At 57.4% G+C, this 23,092-nt stretch overlaps 1 protein-coding gene across 1 annotated transcript; it reads left to right on the top strand.

The window, feature by feature from the left end:
* The first annotated feature begins 227 nt into the window (after nucleotides 1-227).
* On the top strand, nucleotides 228-22,274 carry STARD3 (StAR related lipid transfer domain containing 3). Its single transcript, XM_054649817.2, has 15 exons — nucleotides 228-357; nucleotides 7,426-7,672; nucleotides 11,744-11,821; nucleotides 12,014-12,091; nucleotides 12,182-12,235; nucleotides 12,329-12,446; nucleotides 13,396-13,491; nucleotides 14,360-14,415; nucleotides 15,092-15,184; nucleotides 16,323-16,385; nucleotides 17,351-17,446; nucleotides 18,316-18,395; nucleotides 18,713-18,817; nucleotides 19,926-20,019; nucleotides 22,136-22,274. The coding sequence occupies exons 2-15, from the start codon at nucleotides 7,460-7,462 to the stop codon at nucleotides 22,238-22,240; spliced, it is 1,329 nt and encodes a 442-aa protein (XP_054505792.1). The 5' UTR covers nucleotides 228-357; nucleotides 7,426-7,459; the 3' UTR covers nucleotides 22,241-22,274.
* The last annotated feature ends 818 nt before the right edge of the window (nucleotides 22,275-23,092 follow it).

Below are 23,092 nucleotides of genomic sequence, written 5' to 3'. Positions count from 1 at the left end.
TGCCCTCACCCCACTGATTCCCCCCTTTGCAATGGTCTCTCCCAGCCCCACTGATTCCCCCTCCCACGAGGAATGGTCCTTCCCACGAGCTGGTCCTTCCCAGCTTTATTGATCCCCCGCGATGCATGGTCTCTCCCAGCCCCACTGACCCCCCCTCCCGCCCTGTAATGGTCTCTCCCAGCCTGACACCCCCCCCCCCGCTGTGAATGGTCTCTCCCGGCTCCCCCCCCCCCCCACGGCCGGCAATGGTCGCTGCCGGCGCAGCCTCGCTCTGGAGTTTCCCTTCCGGGGTCAGAGGTGGCGGCGGGCCCGGAAGCGGCGGCCGGCGGGACCCGGACCCGGCACCGGCACCGGGAGGTACCGGGGGGACACACGGGGGGACACACGGGGGGACACTGGGACACGTCGGGGGGGGGTCTCCGGTCCATTTCTGGCCCTGTTGGTGCCGGGCTCCGGTGGCGCAGCCTCGATGCCGCTCCCGGTAGCGGAGCCGCCGGTGGGAGCGGGACGGGACGGGGCTGGCACGGCGAGTCCCGGCCTCAGGCCCGGTTACCGGCACCAGGTCACACGGCTTGGGGAGGCCTCGGGCAGCATCGGCGCTCCGTTGGGACCCCGTTCCCGGTCCCGGTCCCGGTCCCGATCCCGTTATCCGCCGCTCCATGGGGTCCCAGCAGTCCCGGCAGCGAGACCCCGAGCGGGCCGAGCGGCGAGAACCGCTCCGGGTGTCTGACACCGGTGTCACCGCCCTGAACCTGCGGGGAACGGGAGTACCGGACCCGGGAGGGCTCCTTGGAGGGCAGAGGGGCTCGGTGTCCTCCCGGGGGTCCCGGTGTCCCCATAGGGTCTCAGTGTCTTCTTGGGGGTCCCGGTGTCCTCCCGGGAGTCCCGGCACTGCCCGAGCTCCGGGGGGCTCCGAGCGGGGCTGGGTCGGTGCGGGGGTCCCGGGCTCTTCCCGCGGGTCCGGGCAGGTGGAGGAGCCCCCGGGAGGAAGCGCCGGGACCACCCCGGGACCATTTGGCTGCGGGGAGGGGGCAGCGTGAACCCCCGAGGGTTCCAAATCCAGCCCCAAATCCCAGCCCTAAATCCTGACCGAAATCCTGCCCCACATCCAGCCCCAAATCCAGCCCCACATCCCAACACATCCTGACCCACATCCAGCCCCAAATCCAGCCCAATCCAGCTCCATATCCTGACCAAAATCCCAGCCCAAATCCAGCTCCATATCCTGACCAAAATCCCAGCCCAAGTCCAGCCCTCCATCCCAACACATCCCAACCAAAATTTCAACCCAAATCCAACCCCACATCCTGACCCAAATCCAGCCCCAAACCCATCCCAAATCCAGCCCCACATCCTGACCCAAACCCAGCCCAAATCCCGACTGAAATCCTGACCTAAATCCTACTCCAAATCCCGACCCCCATCCAGCCCATCCCAACCCCAATCCCGTTGTGAAAGGTCTCTCCCCACCCCCAGAACTGGGGGCTCCAAGCCCCAAAACCCCCAAATGTTGGGCTGGGCTGGGCTGTGCCTCCTGCTGCCTTTGGGACATAGTGAGGGGGAGCCCTAAATTTCACCCCAGATCTTTTAGGGGCAATAGGGGATGCTGCAGGATCCCACAGCTGCCTCTGGGACAAAGCTGCATTTCCTGAGGTTCCCTGCAGTGCCAGGGGGGAACAGGTTCCTGGGGGGTCTCTCAGTGTCCTCCTGAGGTCTTGGTGTCCTCTTGGAGGGTCTCAGTGTCCCCCCAGGGTCTCAATGTCCTCTTGGGGGTCCTGGTGTCCTCCCAGGGGTCTCTCAGTGTCCTCCCAGGGTCTCAGCGTCCTCCTGAGGGTCTCAGTGTCCCCCCAGTGGTCCCCATGTCCCCACTTTGCCCTGAACCAACCCTTCCCCAGTGCTTTGCCCCGTTGGATCCTTCCCATGTTTTGTTGTTTTTTTTTTTGGTTGCTGTTTCAGTATCTGGGTTAAAATTGATCTTTTTTGGTGTTTTAGAAGGGCTCAGACACCCCTCAGTGCAGCAGGGGGGTCCCCATCCCTCTGCTCCTCCAGGCTCTGGGGTTTTGGGGTCACCCTGGGGGTGTTCCCAGCAGAGGGGACAGCAGAGGGGACAGCAGGAACTGTCACATGAGCCAGGGGGAAGCGTGGAAGGAGAAGTGGAGTCACGGGGTGGGAAAAGCTCCTCAGTGGGAGCTGGGTCATGAATGAGCCCCGGGGCTAAGGAGGGGCTCAGGGAGGGGGATTGGGGTGACAGGGTTGGGACATGCCTTGGCACTGCCACTGGGAATAATTCAGTGGCCAGGGTGCTGCTGCAACTGGGGTTTTGGGGTGCTGGCACTGGGTTTAGGGTGGTGGCACTGAGATGTGGTGGCACTGAGCTGATGGGATTTTGGGGTGCTGGCACTGGATTGATGATGGTTTAGGGTGGTGGCACTGAGATGTGGTGGCACTGGGCTGATGGGTTTTGGGGTGCTGTACTGGATTAATGGTGGTTTAGGGTGGTGGCACTGGGCTCTGGTGGCATGGGGCTGATGGGGTTTTGGGGTGCCGGCAGTGGGCTGTGGTGGCACTGGGTTAATGGTGGTGGCTCAGGGCTGCTGGTGGCACTGGGCTGATGGGGTTTTGGGGTGCTGTACTGGATTAATGGTGGTTTAGGGAGGTGGCACTGGGCTCTGGTGGCACTGAGCTGTGGTGGCATGGAGCTGATGGGTTTTGGGGTAGTGGCACTGGGCTGTGGTGGCACTGGGATGATGATGGCACTGGGCTGATGGGGTTTTGGGGTGCTGGCACTGGATTAATGGTGGTTTAGGGTGGTGGCACTGGGCTGTGGTGGCATGGAGCTGATGGGTTTTGGGGTGGTGGCACTGGGCTGTGGTGGCACTGGGATGATGATGGCACTGGGCTGATGGCGTTTTGGGGTGCTGGCACTGGATTAATGGTGGTTTAGGGTGGTGGCACTGGGCTGCTGGTGGCACTGGGCTGATTAGGTTTTGAGGTGGTAGCATTGGGTTGATGGTGGTGGCACTGGACTGTGGTGGCACTGGGTTAATGGTGGTAGCTCAGGGCTGCTGATGGCACTGGGCTGATGGGATTTTGGCGTGGTGGCACTGGTCTGTCACCTGAGGTGTCCCCTGGGTGTGATCTGTCACCCAGAATGTCCCCTGTGCTGTGATTTGTCACCCAGGGTGTCCCCCTGGGCTGTGATCTATCTCTTGGGGTGTCCCCTGGGCTGTGATTTGTCACTCAAGGTGTCCCCCCAGGCTGTATCTGCCTCACAGAATGTCCCCAGACTGTGATCTGTCACTTGGGGTGTCCCCTGGGCTGTGATCTGTCACTTGGGGTGTCCCCCGGGCTGTGATTTGTCACCCAGGGTGTCCCCTGGGCTGTATCTGCCTCACAGAATGTCCCCAGGCTGTGATCTGTCACTTGGGGTGTCCCCTGGGCTGTGATCTGTCACTTGGGGTGTCCCCCGGGCTGTGATGTGTCTCACACAATGTCCCCAGGCTGTGATGTGTCACTCAGGGTGTCCCCTGGGCTGTGATCTGTCACCCATCTGCCCCCCCAGCACTGTTTGCCCCTCCCTGGGAGGGAATCCTGGGATCATTCAGGCTGGAAAAGCCCTCCAGGATCATCAACCCTGTCATGGGTTAAGGTCTGTCATGCACAGCCCTGTCACCCCTGTCCCCAAGTGCCACACCCACACCATTTGTGACAACTCCCCCAACACCTGCAGAGCCCCCATTGTCCTTTCAGTGAATGAACCCCCCTGTGGGGGTTTTTCTTTTCTCCTTTCAGTGGATAAACACCCTGCCCCTCTCTGGGCACAGCTTGGGGCTTTTCCCTCTCATGCCATCCCTCATTGCTGGCCCCCACCAGGCCCTGCCAGAGTGGGATGTGGAGGATGCTGGAATGCATAATGGAGCAGAGCTCAATAATTCATCTGTCACCCAGGAACAGCCACGTTTCTGCACACCCAGCCCCTGCTCTGAGCTCTCAGCTGCCACAGGGAGCAGCTCCAGTGCAAGGGGGGGCTTGTCTGGGATTCACACATTCCTACTCTGCCCCATAATTCAGATTTTCCCTCGGGAATTGGATGGTTTGGGAACGTCCCAAACAGCCCAAACCCCCTTGGCAAGGCTGGGATTAATGATGAGCTGCACCGGGGTGCTCTGGTGTTGTGTCCCCATGTCCTGCCATGTCCCAACACCTCACTGTGACCCCTCCTGGCATCCCTGGAGCTTCTCCGGGTGATTTTAAAGCGCTGTGAAAGTCGGGGCGGGGCTGCCTAAGTGCAAATTGCTGTAGGAGGGGAGGAGGAGGCGGCGGCAGCCCTGGCCAGGGGGATTCATTATTTATCCCTCACAGATGTCCTTAACTTTTGTCACTTCCAGCCGGGCCCGGTGCAGGGAGTGGCTGATCCGAAGCGACAAGGATTCCAGCTCCTTCCCGAGCTCCTCTGAGAGGGAATAACAGGGATTTGACAGGAGTCCAGCTTTGTTCCCTTCCCAGCCCCAGCACTTCCCGGGGGTGGGATGCAAAAGCCGCTGGTTCAGGGATCCAAACTGGCCCAAACTGGGCTGTGCTCAGCTCCTGCAGGTGCTCCTGGCTGGCTGCACATCCCGTGGCATTTCCACTCCCCACAGGTCTGGGCACAGCCTTGTGACCTTTTTCCTTTTTCCATGGACTCTGCAGCCTGCTGGGTGTCACCAGTGGGATTTCAAAGCAGCTCACTGCTTTCAAACCTCACTGCTTTTAAACTTCACTGCTTTCAAACCTCACTGGTTCTTCCCAGCAGGCACAGAACTGCCAAGGCAGGAGCTCCCACCACGAGCAATCCAGGAGGATTTTTTTGGGAACATCCTTGAGCAGGGAAGGAGTTTGTGGCCGTGGCTGACAGATCCCTGGCCCGACCTGTTCCGTGTTTGTGTCCCCAGCCTGTCACCCTCCCTTCCCACAGGGGCCTCCTTGTGCTGCGCTGACGGAGAGGAAAAATCCCAGCACAATGGTTGGCAGGGCTGCAGGAAAACATCCCCGGCCTTCCAACACCTGACTCGTGCTGGGATCGTGTGCCTGGCACTGCCAGGCGGGGCAGGACACGGGGCAGCTCCTTCCCCAACATGGGGCAGCTCCTTCCCTACCATGGGGCAGCTCCTTCCCAACCTGGGGCAGCTCCTTCCCTACCATGGGGCAGCTCCTTCCTTAACATGGGGCAACTCCTTCCTTAACATGGGGCAACTCCTTCCTTAACATGGGGCAACTCCTTCCTTAACATGGGGCAGCTCCTTCCTTAACCCAGGGCAACTTCTTCCCTACCATGGGGCAGCTCCTTCCCCAACATGGGGCAGCTCCTTCCCCAACATGGGGCAGCTCCTTCCTTAACATGGGGCAGCTCCTTCCTTAACATGGGGCAGCTCCTTCCCTACCATGGGGCAGCTCCTTCCCTAACATGGGGCAGCTCCTTCCCTAACATGGGGCAGCTCCTTCCCTAACATGGGGCAGCTTCTTCCTTAACATGGGGCAGCTCCTTCCCTGCTCCTGGGACATGGAGCAGCTCCTTCCCTCCTTCCCTGCAGCCTCCCTGGCCCTGGAACCTGGAGCAGCTCCTTCCCTCCTCCTGGGACACGGGGCAGGCTCTTTTTTGTCCCTTGGAGATGGAGCAGCTCCTTCCCTAACACTGGGACATGGAGCAGCTCCTTCCCTCCTTCCCTGCTGCCTCTCTGCCCCTAGGAGAGGGAGCAGCTCCTTCCCTGATCCTGGAACACAGAGCAGCTCCTTCCCTGCAGCCTCCCTGCCCCTGGGACATGGAACAGCTCCTTCCCTTACACTGGGACATGGAGCAGTTCCTTCCCTGCCCCAGGGACACAAAGCAGCTCCTTCCCTAACACAAGGCACCTCCTTCCCTGCTCCTGGAACACGAGGAAGCTCCTTCCCTGCTCCTGAGAGATGGAGCAGCTCCTTCCCTGATCCTGGGACACAGCAGCTCCTTTCTTGCAGCCTCCCTGCCCCTGAGACATGGAGCAGATCCTTCCCTGCACCTGAGACATGGAGCAACTCCTTCCCTCCTTCCCTGCAGCCTCTCTGGCCCTGGACCATGGAGCAGCTCCTTCCCTGCTCCTGAGAGATGGAGCAGCTCCTTCCCTGCCCCTGGACCATGGAGCAGCTCCTTCCCTGTCCCTGGAACATGGAGCAGCTCCTTCCCTGTCCCTGGAACATGGAGCAGCTCCTTCCCTGTCCCTGGGACATGGAGCAGCTCCTTCCCTGTCCCTGGGACATGGAGCAGCTCCTTCCCTGCCCCTGGGACATGGAGCAGCTCCTTCCCTGCCCCTGGGACATGGAGCAGCTCCTTCCCTGCCCCTGGACCATGGAGCAGCTCCTTCCCTGCCCCTGGGACATGGAGCAGCTCCTTCCCTGCCCCTGGACCATGGAGCAGCTCCTTCCCTGTCCCTGGGACATGGAGCAGCTCCTTCCCTGCTGCTCTGCCTGGCCCATCAGGCCCAGGGTTCTTTCCTGGCTCTGCAGGCTGGGATCTGTTCCAGTGGGATGCTCAGCTCCTGAGGCTTTGCCTTCCCTGCAGAGGGAAGGGTGGGGATGGCTCCATGATTTCAGGGAGTGCTCCCAACACATCCTCAGACCCCTTTTCCTCTGTCCACAGTGTCTCCATGGGCTTTGGGTCCCCTTTTTCTTCTTCCACACCATTTTCATGGGGTTTGCAGCTCCTTTCCTGTATCCACAGTGTCTCCATGGGCTTTGGGACCCATTTTTCTTCTTCCACAACATTTTCATGGGGTTTGGGGCCCCTTTTTCTTCTTCCACACCATTTTCATGGGGTTTGCATCTCCTTTCCTGTGTCCACAGTGTCTCCATGGTGTTTGGGGCCCCTTTTTCTTCTTCCACACATTTTCATGGGGTTTGCACCTCCTTTCCTGTGCCCACAGTGTCTCCATGGGCTTTGGGACCCCTTTTTCTTCTTCCACACCATTTTCATGGGGGTTGCAGCTCCTTTCCTGTGTCCACAGTGTCTCCATGGGGTTTGGGGCCCCTTTTTCTTCTTCCACACCATTTTCATGGGGTTTGCATCTCCTTTCCATGCTACCTTGGTATCTCCATGAGCTTTGGAGCCCCTTTTCCTACTGCCATGGCATTAAAGCATGGAAATACATATTCTTTAACATAAATTAGTATGAAAGCCCATCCAGTCCCACCCCTGCCATGGCAGGGGGACACCTTCCACTATCCCAGGTTGCTCCAAGCTCCATCCAGCTTCACCTTGGACACTTCCATGGATCATGGGGCAGCCACAGCTTCTCTGGGCACCTGTGCCACGGCCTGACCACCCTGCCAGGGATGATTTCTCCCAGGGATCCCATTTGCTCCTGCGATTATCAGGCCAGGAGCAGGGGTGTGACAAGCCCTCGGTGTGTCCTGCAGGTGACGCTGCCCTGGTGGCCGATGTCCCCGGAGGATGAGCAAGCCCACGGAGCTGCAGCACGACCTGGAACGAAGCCTCCCTGCCATCGCCTCCATCAGCTCCTCCCTCTCCCAGAGCCAGGGCTTCTCCCCCTATTTCCTCTCCCCGGAGAAGAGAAAAGCCATCTCAGATGTGAGGAGAACCTTCTGCCTCTTCGTCACCTTCGACCTGCTCTTCATCTCCCTGCTGTGGATCATCGAGCTCAATGTGAGTCGGAGGAAGCAAACCCGGGAATCTTTGCCCTTTTTAAACTCGGTTCCCTGCGTTAATTGCTCTGTTGCAGCACTCCTGGGACAGATCTTTGTTTGCTGTTCCCAGCGCTGGCCAAGGAGCCGCTGTTCTTTAATATCAACTAAAGTCCAGCTCGTTTCCTGCCCCGGGGCTTTGTCGGGGCTGCCCAGGGTTGTTAACACCTCCCTTTGTTGGGCTGTAACAAGATCCAGGGCCTCTGGAATCACCAAGTTGAGCCAAATTCCCCTCCTGCTCCCCTGGGTTTGCTGCCGCAGTGTTGTCAGAGCATCAGAGGAGCAGGGGAGGATCCTCAAGGGGCTTTGATCCCAAAATTCTGCTGCTAATCTCAGCTTTGGGAAGCTGGAGGTGCTGCTCCACCTCCCAAGGGACTGTTGAGGGGGTTGTGAGCGGTTTGCTTCTCTCCAAAGCAACTCACAAGCTGCTGTGTTTGCTCTGTGTTGCAATAACAGGGCAAATCCAGTTTATTTACCTCAGTCCCACCAAGTCCAAATCCCTCCCTGGGCTACATTTTGTTTTTATTTTCCCCTGAACCGGTCCTGGCTGGTTTCAGGTACTCCATGTCCTCCCCTGGAACACCGGGAGCAGAGATGAACAGATAGAACCCCCGAGCTCTGGGGCTGCATTTTATCAGCGCTGCATCCTGCTGCTGCTCCCTCAGCAGCTCTTATCTCTGCCCTCCTTATCTCTGGGTGTCTGCACTTACCAGGCTGCCCAGACCCTGCCCTGAGCCCCCCTGCTCCCCACCCCCTGTAGGAAAAACCATCTCCCAGCCAGCATTCCAGCCGTGCCGATGGTGTCCTGCCCGCCCACTTTGGACCCCGGCCCCCTGCCCTTGTCCCAGGGAGCTGCTGCAATTCCAAATTCCAGCCCCCAGGAGATAATCCTGGCTCGGTCACCAGGGTGATGCTGAGCGTGGGTGCTGCAGGTAGCCATTAATGAGTGACTAAGTGCTGATATTTGGGCCCCTGAGCTGAAATGCTGCATATTTAAATCCATTAGAGCAGCTTATTTGCCTGGTTATGAGGAGCAACGGTTTGATATCATGACTAATGCTTTTTTTTTTGCTTTTTTTTCCCCTTTTTTTATATCCTACCATTTCCTTCGCTGTGAGATAAGCCCACAATTTGCCCCTCGTTAAAAGCAAACTGAAATTGTGCAGGCTGGGTGCTCTGAGAGCCAGGGAGATGCCTCAGGTGGTTCATCTGCCTGTGTTTAAGCTGAAAACACCCCTCAAAGTGTCTCATCCTTCCTGCAGCATCCTGTGGAGTCAGGAGGTGGGGATGAGGCCCTTGGTGGTCACTCAGCCAAGCTGGCCTGAGTCCCATGGCCACAGCCCAGCTTCCCCCCCTTCTTTTTGCCCCTTTGTTTTATATTTATAATTTTATACATTGTTTTATATTTATCATTTTACACATTGTTTTATATTTATCATTTTATACATTGTTTTATATTTATCATTTTATACATTTCTATTTCTATTTTTTGCCCCTTTGCTTTATATTTAAATATCCCAGACTGGGAGGGATCCCTTTCCAAGGGTTGCCTGTGCTGCCCTTGGAGTACCAGGACACTCCTCTGCTAGGGACTGGCACCACCAACTGTTCCTCACAGTCCATCCACCAGAAACACCAGAAACAACCCCAAAAATCCTCACCCAAAGCTTTCCCTCCCTTCCTGCAGCATCCCATGGAGCCACAGAGAGGGGGAAGAGGATTTTGATGGCAACTCAGCCAAAACACTCCTCAAACACCCCCCAAAAGCATCACCCTAAGTTTTTCCTGTGTCTCCTCCTTCCTGCAGCATCCCATGGAGCCACAGAGGGGGGGAAGAGGATTTTGGTGGGAACTCAGCCAAAACACCCCCCAAAAATCCTCACCCAAAGCTTTCCCTCCCTTCCTGCAGCATCCCATGGAGCCACAGAGAGGGGGAAGAAGATTTTGGTGCCACTCAGCCAAAACATCCCCCAAAAATCATCACCCACTTTCCTTCCCTTCCTGCAGCATCCCATAGACCCACAGAGGAGGGAAAGAGGATTTTGATGGCAACTCAGCCAAAACACTCCTAAAAAACCCCCACAAAAACCATCCTAAAACACCCCCAAAAAGCATCACCCTAAGTTTTTCCTGTGTCTCCTCCTTCCTGCAGCATCCCATGGAGCCACAGAGGGGGGGAAGAGGATTTTGGTGGCCACTCAGCCAAGCTGGCCCGAGTCCTGTGGCCACAGCCCAGCTTCACCCCCCTCTTTTTGCCTCCCTGGCCCTGGGTTTGAAGCCAGAGCCCTGACCCACAGGGATCCTTTCCCAGTGGCTGCCCTTGGAGTGCCAGGACACCCTGGCTTGCCAAGGACTGGCCCCAGCTCCAGCAGCTGCTGGCTCTGCCAGCTCCCAGCCAGCTGGGCTGCATCCAAAGCCATAGCCTAAAGGTGAAGCATTTGTTCCAGTTACCTGAGCCCTCCACTTCCTCCCAGACAGCCATTCCAGCCTCCCAGGATTTATGGTGGCCAGAGGAGCAGGGCTGTCAGACCCTGGATTATCTCAGGATGAGTTTTTTCCACACTCCTGTCAATCCCAGGGTGGTTTTGCCTCTTGCAGCCTGGGCTGTGCATCCCCCTCTCCTCTCTCTTCTCCTTTTCCAGCATGTTTGATCCTGCTGCTTCCCTTCCTCCCTCAGATTTCCTGGAGCTCTGCTGTGAGCTGTGGGAAGCCAGCTGGAGGGAGAAGGGACCCCTCAGTGCTTTGCTTTTTAAATCCCCCCAGGTCCTCAGTGACCCTGGCAGCTCCCACAGGAAGATGTTCAGTGTGTCACTGAAGGTTCCTGAGGAACATTTTTCCTGTGCTTTTCCATTTTTTTTTTTCCCCATGTTTTCTCCCATTCCTCTGGAATCTGCCACCTGGATGAGGTGGGCAGCAGTGGCAGGTGACAGATTCCAGGCTGTGAGGGAAAGGTGGCACTGGCTGTGCTGAGCCAAGGATTTGGGTGTTGGAAATCCCCACTTAAAAACGTTTAATGTCCCTCCTGTCCCACCTAAAGGTGTTTAATGTCCCTCCTGTCCCACCTAAAGGTGTTCAGTGTCCCTCCTGCACCACCTAAAGGTGTTCAATGTTCCTCCTGCACCATCTAAAGGTGTTCAATGTCCCTCCTGTCCCACCTAAAGGGTTCAATGTCCCTCCTGTCCCATCTAAAGGTGTTCAATGTCCCTCCTGTCCCATCTAAAGGTGTTCAATGTCCCTCCTGTCCCACCTAAAGGTGTTCAATGTCCTTCCTGCACTACCTAAAGGTCCTCAATGTCCCTCCTGTCCCACCTGAAGGTGTTCAATGTCCCTCCTGTCCCACCTAAAGGTCCTCAATGTCCCTCCTGTCCCACCTGAAGGTGTTCAATGTCCCTCCTGTCCCACCTAAAGGGTTCAATGTCCCTCCAGCCCCACCTGAAGGTGTTCAATGTCCCTCCTGCCCCACCTAAAGGTGTTCAATGTCCCTCCTGTCCCACCTAAAGGTGTTTAATGTCCCTCCTGTCCCACCTGAAGGTGTTCAATGTCCCTCCTGTCCCACCTAAAGGGTTCAATGTCCCTCCTGTCCCACCTAAAGGTGTTCAATGTCCCTCCTGTCCCATCTAAAGGATTCAATGTCCCTCCTATCCCACCTGAAGGTGTTCAATGTCCCTCCTGCCCCACCTAAAGGTGTTTAATGTCCCTCCTGTCCCACCTAAAGGTCCTCAATGTCCCTCCTGCACCACCTAAAGGTGTTCAATGTCCCTCCTGTCCCACCTAAAGGGTTCAATGTCCCTCCTGCCCTACCCATGCTCCTGGGGGGAGCCTGGTGTGAATCCATGTGAATCCTGGCACATCCCAGGCAGGAAATGTGCCATGGGATCCTCCCTGGTGCTGTGCTGCCAGAGGGGCCCACACTGGGCCTGTGGGACCATTTTTATTCCAGGTGCATTCCCTGACCTGGCCCTAACCCTGAGCACTGCTCAGCTCCTTCTCCCATCAGTTTCTTATCAGCTTCGTGCTTCCCTGTCTCCCTCAGACCAAGGTGGGCATCAAGGAGAACCTGAAGGATGAAATCATCAACTACAAATTCAAGACCTCATTCTTTGATATCTTTGTGAGTATCTCAGCCTCCTGCGGGGCCCTGGAGCTCAGTGGGGCCGGGAGGGTTTGGGCTCTCCCCTTGCCCACCTCGGTGAATCCTCCTGGTGCAGCTTTCAGCCAGGAGCTGGCACCTGTCCCTGCCCTCCCAGCAGCTGGCAGAGGGACAGGGGCAGTGACTGCTGGTGCTGGCTGTTTGTGGTTGCAGCTCTTGGCTGTGTTTCGGTTCGTTGTGCTGCTCCTGGGCTACGCCGTCGTGCGCCTGCGCCACTGGTGGGTGATCGCGGTAAGGAGCCGGCCCAGCCTCTCTTCTGGGGGTTCTCCCTCTCCTCCTTGGCTTCTCAGGGATCTGAGCTCTGGCCACTTTATTTTTCAGGTCACCACATTGGTATCCAGTGCCTTCCTGATTGTCAAGGTCATCCTGTCTGAGGTTGGTTTTCCTGGAAGTCGCTTTGTGATTTCTCAGTGATGTTTTATTCCCTGTTTGGGTCATTCCTTGGGGTTTCTGCTTCTTTCCACACAGCTTCTGACCAAAGGGGCTTTTGGGTATTTGCTTCCCATTGTCTCATTTGTCATTGCTTGGCTGGAGACCTGGTTCCTGGATTTTAAAGTCCTAACTCAGGAAGCAGAAGAGGAACGATGTGAGTATTTTTGCTCCTCTCTGGTAAGAGTTGGACAAATCCAACCAGGCCTGCTCTGGCAGCACCTTGATCTGACATTTCTGGGAAAGGCTGGCTGGGATGGGAAGTGCCTGACTCAGATCTGTTATGGTCAACAAGTCCCTTCAGGGGTAGAAAATACCAGATTATAAAAAGCATCTTTTAATTGAGGGGAGAAAAAATGTGCCAGATTTCCCAATGGCTGGATCCTGCAGCCAGACATGCTGGAGACAGAGCTCAGCTCTGCATGGGAGAAAGTGTTTGGAAACAGGGAGGCAAATGCCAGGCAGAGTGTTGGACTCCCTGTCCCTGATATCTGTGTTTGGATCTGGCTGGAGCCCTTTCCAGAGGGGCTGCTGGAGTCACAGACACATTCTGTGGCACGGGGTGAAGGATGGGGTGTGAAATTCTGTGGTCTCTGAGGTCACACTGAGCAGAGATTGGGGCTGACCTCATGCTTCTCACATCACCCTGTGGCTTCCAGGGTCCTTCTAGGGAGCTTTGTCCCTCTCCCAGGAGTCACTGGCTGGGAAGTGACACCAAACATAAGAGGGACATTTGTCAGGCTGGGCTCAATCAGAAATGCTCTGACTGGAAAGCACCAGAGGATGTTTGGGTCTTGCAAGGAGGCTTTAAATTGAAAAATGATCAAGTGTTTAATGCCTCTATTGGATTAGGCTCAGGTTCCAAATTGCTTCCAGGGGAAGCTCTTATTTAATTAGATGTTTAATCGCCTTTGGATTATTTGACAGGCAGAAGAGCCCATTGATCTCCGGGGCAGATAAAACATCTCAGACAAAAGCTGAGGCAACAGGAGCTGAGGCTGGCTGGTGTCAGTGGGAAAAGACATGGGAAAAACAAAGAGGGTGTTTTGGCAGGGCTGGGGTCCCACAGCCTGCCAGGTGTTAAATCCTTGTGCTCCCATTCCCAGGGTTCCTGGCAGCCCAGGCTGCAGCCTCGAGGCCACTGCTGTACCCCAGAGCCCTCTCCGAGGGACAGTTCTACTCCCCACCCGAGTCCTTTGCAGGTAAGGTCACCTGTGCCATCACCTCACTTGCCATGCCCATCCCACCATGGAATTCCTCACCTCCATCATCTCTGGACAGAGCTCTGCCTGTTATCCCAACCACACCAGCCTTGGCAGAGCCTGACTCTGAAGGACAGGGTCCCCTCTCCTCTCTCTGTTCCTGCCCCTGGGCAGGGGTGGCACTGCCACACTCTCCACATGGCAGCACCTTTTTATTGGTGCTGCCCTCATCCCTGCCAGCCTGGCTGCAGCTCCCTGGGGCACTGGAGCTTTGTGTGGGCTTGGGATTAAATGCTCTGAGCTGTGTGCTTGGGAAATGCTGCCCTGGGGTGAGGGCACAGGGCGGGGGATGAGGGCTGGTGGCACCGGAGAGCTCCTGACGTGGGAGGGGGACATCTCAGCTGGATTGTCCTGCTGTGCCTGACACTGGGGTGAGCTCAGCTCTCCAGAGCAGTTGTCCCAGTGGAGGTGACAGCCAGGATGAGCCCAGCTCTCCAGAGCAGTTTGTCCCAGTGTGGCTGACACAGGGATGAGCTCAGCCCTCTGGAATAGTTGTCCTGACACCCAGGACAAGCTCAGCCCTCTGGAATAGTTGTCCCAGTGTAGCTGACACCCAGGATGAGCCCAGCTCTCCAGAGCAGTTGTCCCTGTGTGGCTGACACCCAGGATGAGTCCAGCCCTCTGGAACACTGTTCCTGCTGTTGCTGACACCCAGGATGAGCTCAGCCCTCTGGAGCAGGTGTTCAGGGAGTCATCCTCACTGAGAGCCCTTCGTGCTGGATGAGGGACAGGGATCACAGGAAGGGAGGGAGGTGGTACCTGCGGGGTGTTCATTAACTCTGAGTTAATTGGTGCTTCCTTGTTGTAGGCTCAGACAACGAGTCTGATGAGGAAGGTGTGGGGAGGAAGGCCTTGACAACTCAGGTAAACAGGGCCTGGCCCTGCCCTCAGCTCCAGCTGATCTGGGGCTGTGGGATTCTCCCCAGTCATGTTTTGCTGCCCCCCCATTCCAAACCCCTCAGCTCTGGGGACGTGTGGCTGAGTCCCCTCTGTGCCCCCACCCAAGAGGGGTCATCTGAGCCCCCCAGCTTTATCCCCCTTCCCCAGGGCTGTGTGTTCTCCCTGCAGCATCCCACAGGGATGTGTTCTGCCTGTCCCTTTCCCTTCCCCCTTCCATCCCTGCTCCTTTGGTCACATTCTGGGATGGGCATCACCTCACCTGTCCCCTTGGCTTGAGGGGTGGCCCCAAAACCTGGCTGGCCACAGGCTTGGTGCCATTTTCCAAGAGATCCTGCTCCTGTTGTGGCTCCTCCAGGAAGGAAGCTGCACATCCCAGAGCCCTTTGCCTGCTGGAAACCCTCCTGTAAGGCAGGAGCCATCGGGAGCAGCTGGTGTGTGGATCCAAGCCAGGGCGGGGAGCGTGACTTGGAGCTCCAAAATGAGGCCTCTGTGACCCAAATTAAGAGATTTCTGATCCCCTTTCCCTCTGCCAGCCCAGGGAGGGGGGAGCAGCCTCACACACACACACACTCACACTCCTCAAGCTTCCTGCACGCCCAGCTAATGAAATCTAAAGGTAAAATCCTCCCTTTTTCCCCAGGAAAAGGAGTATGTCCGACAAGGCAAAGAGGCCATGGAGGTTGTGGACCAAATCCTTGCCCAGGAGGAGAACTGGAAGTTCGAGAAAAACAATGCAAGTGTGGTTTTTTTTCCTCCCCAGCTGGCAGAGGGCATGGATGGCTTAGCAAAAACCAGGACAAACGAGGCTTTGGAAACCTCCTTGCACCATGAAAAATTAACAAGCGTTACAATTACCTGATTGAATTAGGAATCTATTCCAGTTCAGTTAAATGTAAAATCCCCCTCTTATTTAATTAGACCTTTAATTGCCTTGCAGTTTGACAGGAGAGAGCCCTTCCCTCCTCCCTCTGTCCGGAGGGAGGGCAGGGGTGGCCAGGTCACCTTTGGGATGCAGAGCCATGGGAAGGAGCAGGGCAATGTTGGTCCCACAGCTCCAGTCCTGCCCTTGTTCCATGATCAGGTGCCTTTGAGCCTGCTGGGGGCCCAAACTGGAGTCTTGGCCCATGTGGGGCACTAACTTTTCTTCCCATACCCAAAGCCCCTTCCCCAGCACCTGGGACCTGGGGTGTGAATTTGGGATGTGGCTCTGCCTACTCCAGACTTTTCTGGGGTGCACAGAGCTCTTTTTTCCCTCTGAAGAGCAGAGAGAAAGAGGAGGGGTTTGCCCCCCAAACCCAACCTTGTTTCACAAGGTTCAAACACAACTGGGGGCTGTGAATCCTGCAAACTGCTGTCTCATCTGGTGTTTCAAATTCCCCTGTCAAGTGATCCTTTGTCTGATGCCAAACTAGCTGGGCAGATTGTTTTCTTTTTCCAAAGGGGGACGGATTTAAATAGACTAATCAGAGTTTAACACAGGGCTAATGATGAAAGGTTTTCATCTGCCCATCCCCAGCCCCTCCAGGGAGGCTCCTCTCAGCCATAGGTAACACCAGCAGCCCTGGCAGCAAAACCCTTTTGCACCCCAGTGCTGCTACAAAGAGAATGTGACCTTGACGTGGGGTTTGCAGCCTGGCACGGGGTGGATTCTTTTTCTGTCTCATCCCTGCTGCCTCTCTGGATATTGTTTTGTTGATGGAAATTTAGGCATGGCCAACTGAAATGTGCCCGGGGCCGTTTCTGTGCTGAGGTCGCTGCTTGGTGTGGGGAGTAGGGGATGACAGGAGCCTCAGAGTTTTAGCAAACTTCACCCTAAATAGAAATGATCCCTTTTTACTGAGAAAAACACAACTTTCTCATCTCTTGCACAGGACTTTGGTGATGTTGTTTACACTTTTGAAATCCCTTTCCACGGCAAGACCTTTATTTTAAAGGTAAGAACATCCTCGGGCCCATTCCTTGGTCTCTTTGGCACGGGGGAAGAGCCACAGCTCAGCTTTCAGCACAGGTCAGGCTGCAGAACACGCTCCCTGTGCTTGAGACAGATGAACAGCACTGGGGAATCTCTCCAGGAAAACCCCTTGGCCAGCAGACAAACTCCCCAGTAAATATCCAAGGCCCCAGACTCCGCTGGTAGAATCGGGAGCAGGTGACTGCAAGAGTCGCTTCCAACCTCAGCATCTCGGACTAATCTGACCAAGGAGGCTAATTGGAACTAATTGCCAGCAAGGCCAGGGCTGAGTGTGCCTCTGCTGCTGCCTGGCACGGGGCAGAGCAGCTCAGAAGTGCCTTGCTCTGTGCCCTCTCCCAAGCTGGAGTGGCTTGGCTGGGAACCACGTTTTAATGAAGCGTCGGTGCTGCCGTGGCTTTTCTTTGTTCCAGTGCATATGTTGCCTCGCTGGCAGGAGCTGCCAGTGGAGCAGCTCTGTGCTCACCAGCAAAAGCTGGATGGTCCCACTTTGCTGCATGAACTGTTTGCCTCTGAAGATCCCTGCTCCCGTGGGGACTGGGGGGGAATGGAATGGATGCTGTGTGTGCTGGAGCTTGGAATGGCTTGGGAAAAAAAAAACCACAGAATAGTCAAAAATGCAACTTCTCAAAGCAATGGTGCATGGGGAGCTGCTGAGGGTGGGAGAGGGGCAGACAGGCAGAGCTCAGTGGCTCCCAAATCCTGAGGTCTGTGTATCCTCCTTGACCCCACGTGTGCCCTCCAGGCCCCTGGGAGCTCTGGGACAGAGGGGTGACAGCCATGGCTTCGCATGCAGGGGAGCCAGGCTGGCCTCACCCCTCCCCTCACCTGTATTCCCACTTGTCCTTTGTGTTTTACCCTGTTTTCCTTAAAAATAATCCCCCCAAGGGGAGCAGAGGGTCTGGCTGACTGCTCTGGCTGTGTCCTCAGGCTTTCCTGCAGTGCTCCCCTGAAATGGTTTACCAGGAGGTGATTCTGCAGCCCGAGAAGATGATCCTGTGGAACAGAACAGTGGCAGCTTGCCAGGTGAGCGTGCTGGACAAAGATGGCTTAATCACAGGAGCTCCTTGGAGCGGAGAGAGCTGGAGCTTCCCCATCCAGCACAGGCTGCTGGCAGGGCTGGAGCCGAGCTGGATCCCAGGCACCGAGGCGTTAAATCTCCGCCGCTCATCCGTGCGCTCCAGCCGGCTGCACGCCTGGGCCCGGCCAAGAGCCCGAGAGGTGGGCAGGGACAGGGGCCAGGGCTGAGCCAGACCTGCTGGGAGGGGTCTGAGCCTCGTGGAGGGGAGCTGGAGGTGACACCTGTGCCCCCAAAAACTCAGGAGATGAACCCACGTACAAACCGCTCATCGCCCTCTGTCCCAAAAGATCGGTGCTTGGAGGCACAATGTGAGCAAATCCCCCTTCTTTTGAGAGAGGTGGGCAGGGACAGGGGCCAGGACTGAGCCAGACCTGCTGGGGGGGGTTTGAGCCTCATAGAGGAGAGCTGGAAGTGGCACCTGTGCCCCCCAAAAACTCACAAGCCAAATCCATGCATGCACTCCTCGTTGCCCTCTGCTCCAAAAGATCAGATCCTGGTGCTGATTTAGGGGAGGGGCTGTATCCTCTTGGTGTGCAGGCTTGGAGGCACAATCTGAGCAAATCTCCCTTCTCTTGAGAGGTGGGCAGGGACGGGGGCCAGGGCTGAGCCAGACCTGCTGAGGGGATCTGAGCCTTGTGGAGAGGAACTCGGGAGATGAAACCACGCACGCACCGCTCGTCACTCTCTGCCCCAAAAGATCCGATCCCGGTGCTGATTTATGGGAGGGGCTGCATCCTCTTGGCACGTGCAGGCTTGGAGGCACAATCTGAGCAAATCTCCTTTCTTTTGATTTATTTCCCCTGCCCTTTTCCAGATCTTGCAGCGGGTTGAGGACAACACGATCGTCTCGTACGACGTGGCGGCCGGAGCTGCTGGTGGGGTGGTGTCCCCAAGGTCAGTTCATCCCACACTGCCCCTAAACACCCCCCAAACCATGGGGAGACCCCTCTGGGAATGCTCTGAGCTGCTGGTGTCACCGTGGTAGGGCTGCTTGGCTGTGCAGGTAACGCTCCCAAGTGTGAGCAGCCCCTGAAATTTCTTCTTGGCAGGATTCTCCCAGCTCCAAACCTCGCTCAGTCGGGCTCCCAGATACCTCGGCTGTGCCTCCCTGCGTTGACACAGCCCTGCCCCAGCCTCTCCCAGCAGCCCAAAGAGAGGCATCTGCCCCCCTCCACGTCCCTGCTGTGTTTTTAAGGCCTTTCTTTGTGCAGGGATTTTGTGAACGTGCGTCGGATCGAGAGGAGGAGAGACAGGTACGTGTCCTCAGGGATGTCGACCACGCACAGCCTGAAGCCTCCGCTCTCCAAGTACGTCAGGTGAGAGGCAGGTGCTGTTTTTTCAGCTGGGATCACGCACTTCTCCAGAGCTCCAAGCTTCACTGCAAGCCCTGCTGCCTTGCTGGCAGGATTTGCAGGAAGCTGAGCTATTTGTGGAGCTGAACCTCGCTTCCCTTGTTCGTCTCCTTTTGTTCGAGAAACTCTCTGTGCTGTCAGCAGTGCTGGGGCGTTTCCCAGCTCAGGGGAGTGGAGGTGCTGACCAGTAACAAACTCTATCCCAGTCCCACATCCTGTTTATCTAACAGTTAATTCCCAAACAGGATTTTCTGAGGGGCAGTAAACAGCTGGATGTGGCTCTGAGCCTCTCACATGCCTTTTGCTCTTCATCAACTGAATTTGAGGCATTGAGGGATGAAACGAGGATGGAGCAGCTCCTAAAATCTCAGCAGGGCTTTGGCCTCTCCCCTTCCAAAGGGACAGGCTGGTGATGGATCCCAGCAGGGTCAGGCTCATCAGACAAGGACTCCTTGTTCCTGCCAGAGCCCAGCTGTGCTGCTGCACACTCCGACTTCGGTTTTCTCAATAATCTGGTTAAAGTAATTGACATTTTATCTCAGAGCTGTTGGAGCTGCCTCAGTCTATTTAGGAACTGGGGACTTCAGGGCCTGGAAAAATCCTTTAAAGAAGGCACACAGCAAAAATAGCGTGTTCTGAAGAGGGAAGGGAAATCTGTATTTGGGCTGTGTGTGCACAGCTCCCGTCTCAGAGACAGATCAGATGGTGCTGAGAAGGATCTGGGGGCTGGAGTGATAAGTGCTGAGCCTGTCCTGAGCACGCAGAGCTTCTTGGGACCTCTTGTTTGCTCCCAGGGTTGTGCCTGGGAAAGCTTCCCATGAGGAACAGCTGGCACAGTGCAGAGGCAGAGCTGCTGCTCCACCAGCAGCCCTGGCACTGGCACTGCCAAGGCACCTGTGGGAAAGCTGCCCTGCCGTGCTGGCTCGTGCACCTGGAGCCAAGGCACACACCTTCCCAGGCTCCCAGCATCTGCTCCTGCCCCACTGGGCTCTGGATTTTGCTGCCAGGCTCAGCTCCATGTGGTGCATCCACAGAGAATTCCAGCCTGACCCTCTTGGCTTTTCCTGCACAGGGGTGAGAATGGACCTGGAGGATTCATCGTGCTGAAATGTCCCAGCAATGCCAAGGTCTGCACCTTCATCTGGATCCTCAACACAGATCTGAAGGTAAAAGGCAATTCCTGGGTGAGGCAGCTGAGTCCCATCCCCAGCACAGCCCAAGGCCCTGCTCCAGCATCCCAGCAGCCACACAAGTGCCCCCTTAGCAAGCACTGCCCTGAAGGGACTCAGGTTTGGCAAGTGGGGGGGGTTAAACTCCTCCAAAATCCCCCTCCTTTCCCAGTGGGAGTTTGGGAAGCTCTTCCTTATTTCAGCTCTCACTTAGGGGTGTCACTTCTGACTGGGTGAGAGGAGTTTTTAATCCTCCTTGCTGACCAAACCTGCTTTGGAGCAACTTTTGTGCCGAGAACACTTCGGAGTGGCTCCATAACCCCCTGGCACGACCACAACCGCCCCAAATCCCCCCTCCCCGGGGGAGGAAGGAGCTGCCCCAGCTCCGGAGCTGTTTGTGGAGCTGCCTGTCCTTGCCGGTGTCCCGGCAGAGCACGGAGGGACCGGGACGGGGCGGATGCGGGAGCGGGAGCGGAGCTGGCCCCGTTCCTTCCTCCGCCGAGGGTTGGCGTGGTAACGGCGCTGCCGCAGCAGCAGCAGCAGCACAAAGGCTCCATTCATTCATCCCTCGGCTGTGCTGCAGCGCTGCTGCCCCCTCCTCTCCCCTCCCCTCCCCTCCCCTCCCACGGCCCCTTCCCCTGCCCCTGAGCCCAGCCAAACGCTTCAGGAAAAGGTTTGGGAAGGGCCCAGAGCAGGATGGAGCGGATCCTGCCCACCCTGGTTGTGCCCAGGGATGTTTTCCTCCCCCCGGGGATGTTTTCCTCCCCCCGGGGATGTTTTCCTCCCCCCGGGGATGTGTTTTCCTCCCGTGGATCCGGTGCCCATCACGGTTTTGGGGCAGGGGGATGGATAACAACCCCCCCGTGGTGGGGCTCGGCAAGAAAAGAGGTTCCTTGTCCTTGTGCTTGTGCCGGCGCCGCCCCCGCCGTGGAAGGAATGCCGAGCTATTAATAACCCCCAAGTGCTCCCAGCGCCTTCCCCAGGGGCTCTGCCAGCCCAGCCCGGACCCCTCGGCAGCTCCCGGCTCTTCCCTTTGGCCCTGGCCGAGTATTTATAGCCCGTGGCTCATCCCTGCCTGCTCCTCGGGGCAGGGAGCATCCCGCCCGTGTGTTTGTGGGTGTGAAACGGCCCCTGGGACAGCGGCCTCGCACTTTTCCTGCCCCTGATCCGAGGGAAAACCCCCCTCCAGAGGGAAAACCCCCCTTCCAGGAAAAGATCTGTGCTGCACCACCGCAATCCCAGGGCAGGGAAGCGTCCTGTGCCTGCCCGACCCTCGGGATCGTTCTCCACTCGTCCCTCCGTGCCAGTTCCCAGCCCTGCCTCAGCTCCCTCTCCCCCAGAGCCAAGGATTATTATTTTATTTTTTTTTCGTGGATCTCCCACCTCGGAGCCGAGGCCGAGGCGGTGGGGGGGGGTGAGTCGTGCAGGGCTTTTTTAGAGGAATCCAAGCACGTTGCGGTTCCTCCCCCGGATCGGAGCGGATCGGAGCTCCCCGGGAGCCGCAGCTCCGCCCAGCGGTGCTCCTGCAGCCCCGGGGCCTCTGGGGTGGGAAGGGATGGGATGGGATGGGATGGGGGCAGAGCCCAGCCCCGACCCTCATTCGTGGCTTCCTGCATCCCTGGAATGAGATGGGATGGGACAGGATGGGGTGGGAAGGGATGGGATGGGGGCAGAGCCCAGTCCCACCCCTGATTCGTGGCTCCTGCATCCCTGGATCCCTCTGGGGTGGGACAGGGTGGGATGGGGTGGGGTGGGATGGAGTTTAGTGGGGGATAGAGCCCAGCCCTCATTCGTGGCTCCTGCATCCCTGGAACAGGATGGGATGGAATAGAATGGGACAGGGGAGAGCCCCCAGCCCAGCCCTTGCTCATGGCCTTATGTCCCCATCCCTGGAACCCCCCAGGATGGGACAGGGGACATCCCCCAGCCCAGCCCTCACCTCTGCCCCTGAAGCCCCCAGCCCCAAATCCTGGAACACCCTGGAGCGGGATGGGACCAACCCCCAGGCCTCATTCATGGCTCTGTGTCCCTGCAGCCTCCTAGGGTGAGACGGGGACAATCCCCAGCTCCAAATGGTCCCTCAGGTCCCTGTGTCCCTGTCCTGTGTCCCCAGGGTCGCCTGCCCAGGTACCTGATCCACCAGAGCCTGGCTGCCACCATGTTCGAGTTCGCCTTCCACCTGCGCCAGCGCGTGGCCGAGCTCTGCCCCAAGCCCTGAGGACCTTCCAGAACCTTCTCTGCTCTCTGTGCCGAGCTCTGCCCCAAGCCCTGAGGACCTTCCAGAACCTTCTCTGCTCTCTGGCCATGGGGACAGGACCCTGCACCCCCCCAGGCGAGGAGGGGTCCCCCCACTACCAGCCAGGGAGACTCAACCTCTCCTCCCACCTCGGTTCCCCCCCGATGCTCAGGGGGGCCTGGACCTGACTGTTCTGTGCCAAATCCCTGCCCTGGGGGCTGGGCAGGGCCCCCCTCCCCAAAAACGGGCTGGGGGCTCAGCTGGCACCCCCAGATTGGTGTCAATGGCAGCCCCAGATTGGTGTCAATGGCACCCCCAGATTGGTGTCACTGGCACCCCCAGGTTGGTGTCAATGGCAGCCCCAGGTTGGTGTCATGGTACCCCCAGGTTGGTGTCATGGCACCCCCAGATTGGTGTCACTGGCACCCCCAGGTTGGTGTCAATGGCACCCCCAGGTTGGTGTCACTGGCACCCCCAGATTGCTGTCACTGGCAGCCCCAGATTGGTGTCACTGGCACCCCCCGTTTGCTGTCACTGGCACCCCCAGGTTGGTGTCACTGGCACCCCCAGATTGGTGTCATGGCACCCCCAGGTTGGTGTCAATGGCAGCCCCAGGTTGGTGTCACTGGCACCCCCAGATTGGTGTCACTGGCACCCCAGGTTGGTGTCACTGGCACCCCCAGATTGGTGTCACTGGCACCCCCAGATTGGTGTCACTGGCACCCCAGGTTGGTGTCAATGGCAGCCCCAGATTGGTGTCACTGGCACCCCCAGATTGGTGTCACTGGCACCCCCAGATTGCTGTCACTGGCACCCCCTGTTTGCTGTCACTGC

Source organism: Agelaius phoeniceus, chromosome 26 (assembly GCF_051311805.1).
Source record: "Agelaius phoeniceus isolate bAgePho1 chromosome 26, bAgePho1.hap1, whole genome shotgun sequence".
NCBI classification, from domain to species: domain Eukaryota; kingdom Metazoa; phylum Chordata; class Aves; order Passeriformes; family Icteridae; genus Agelaius; species Agelaius phoeniceus.
The sequence above is the reverse complement of the archived record's forward strand: the minus strand, read 5'-3'. Positions and strand labels throughout refer to the sequence as shown.

Coding starts and splice junctions, on each gene's coding strand:
- STARD3 (XM_054649817.2), top strand. CDS start 7,460: ATGAGCAAGCCCACGGAGCTGCAGCACGACCTGGAACGAAGCCTCCCT. Junction 12,447..13,395: donor GGAAGCAGAAGAGGAACGAT/GTGAGTATTTTT, acceptor TCCCATTCCCAG/GGTTCCTGGCAGCCCAGGCT. Junction 15,185..16,322: donor GGAAGTTCGAGAAAAACAAT/GCAAGTGTGGTT, acceptor TCTCTTGCACAG/GACTTTGGTGATGTTGTTTA.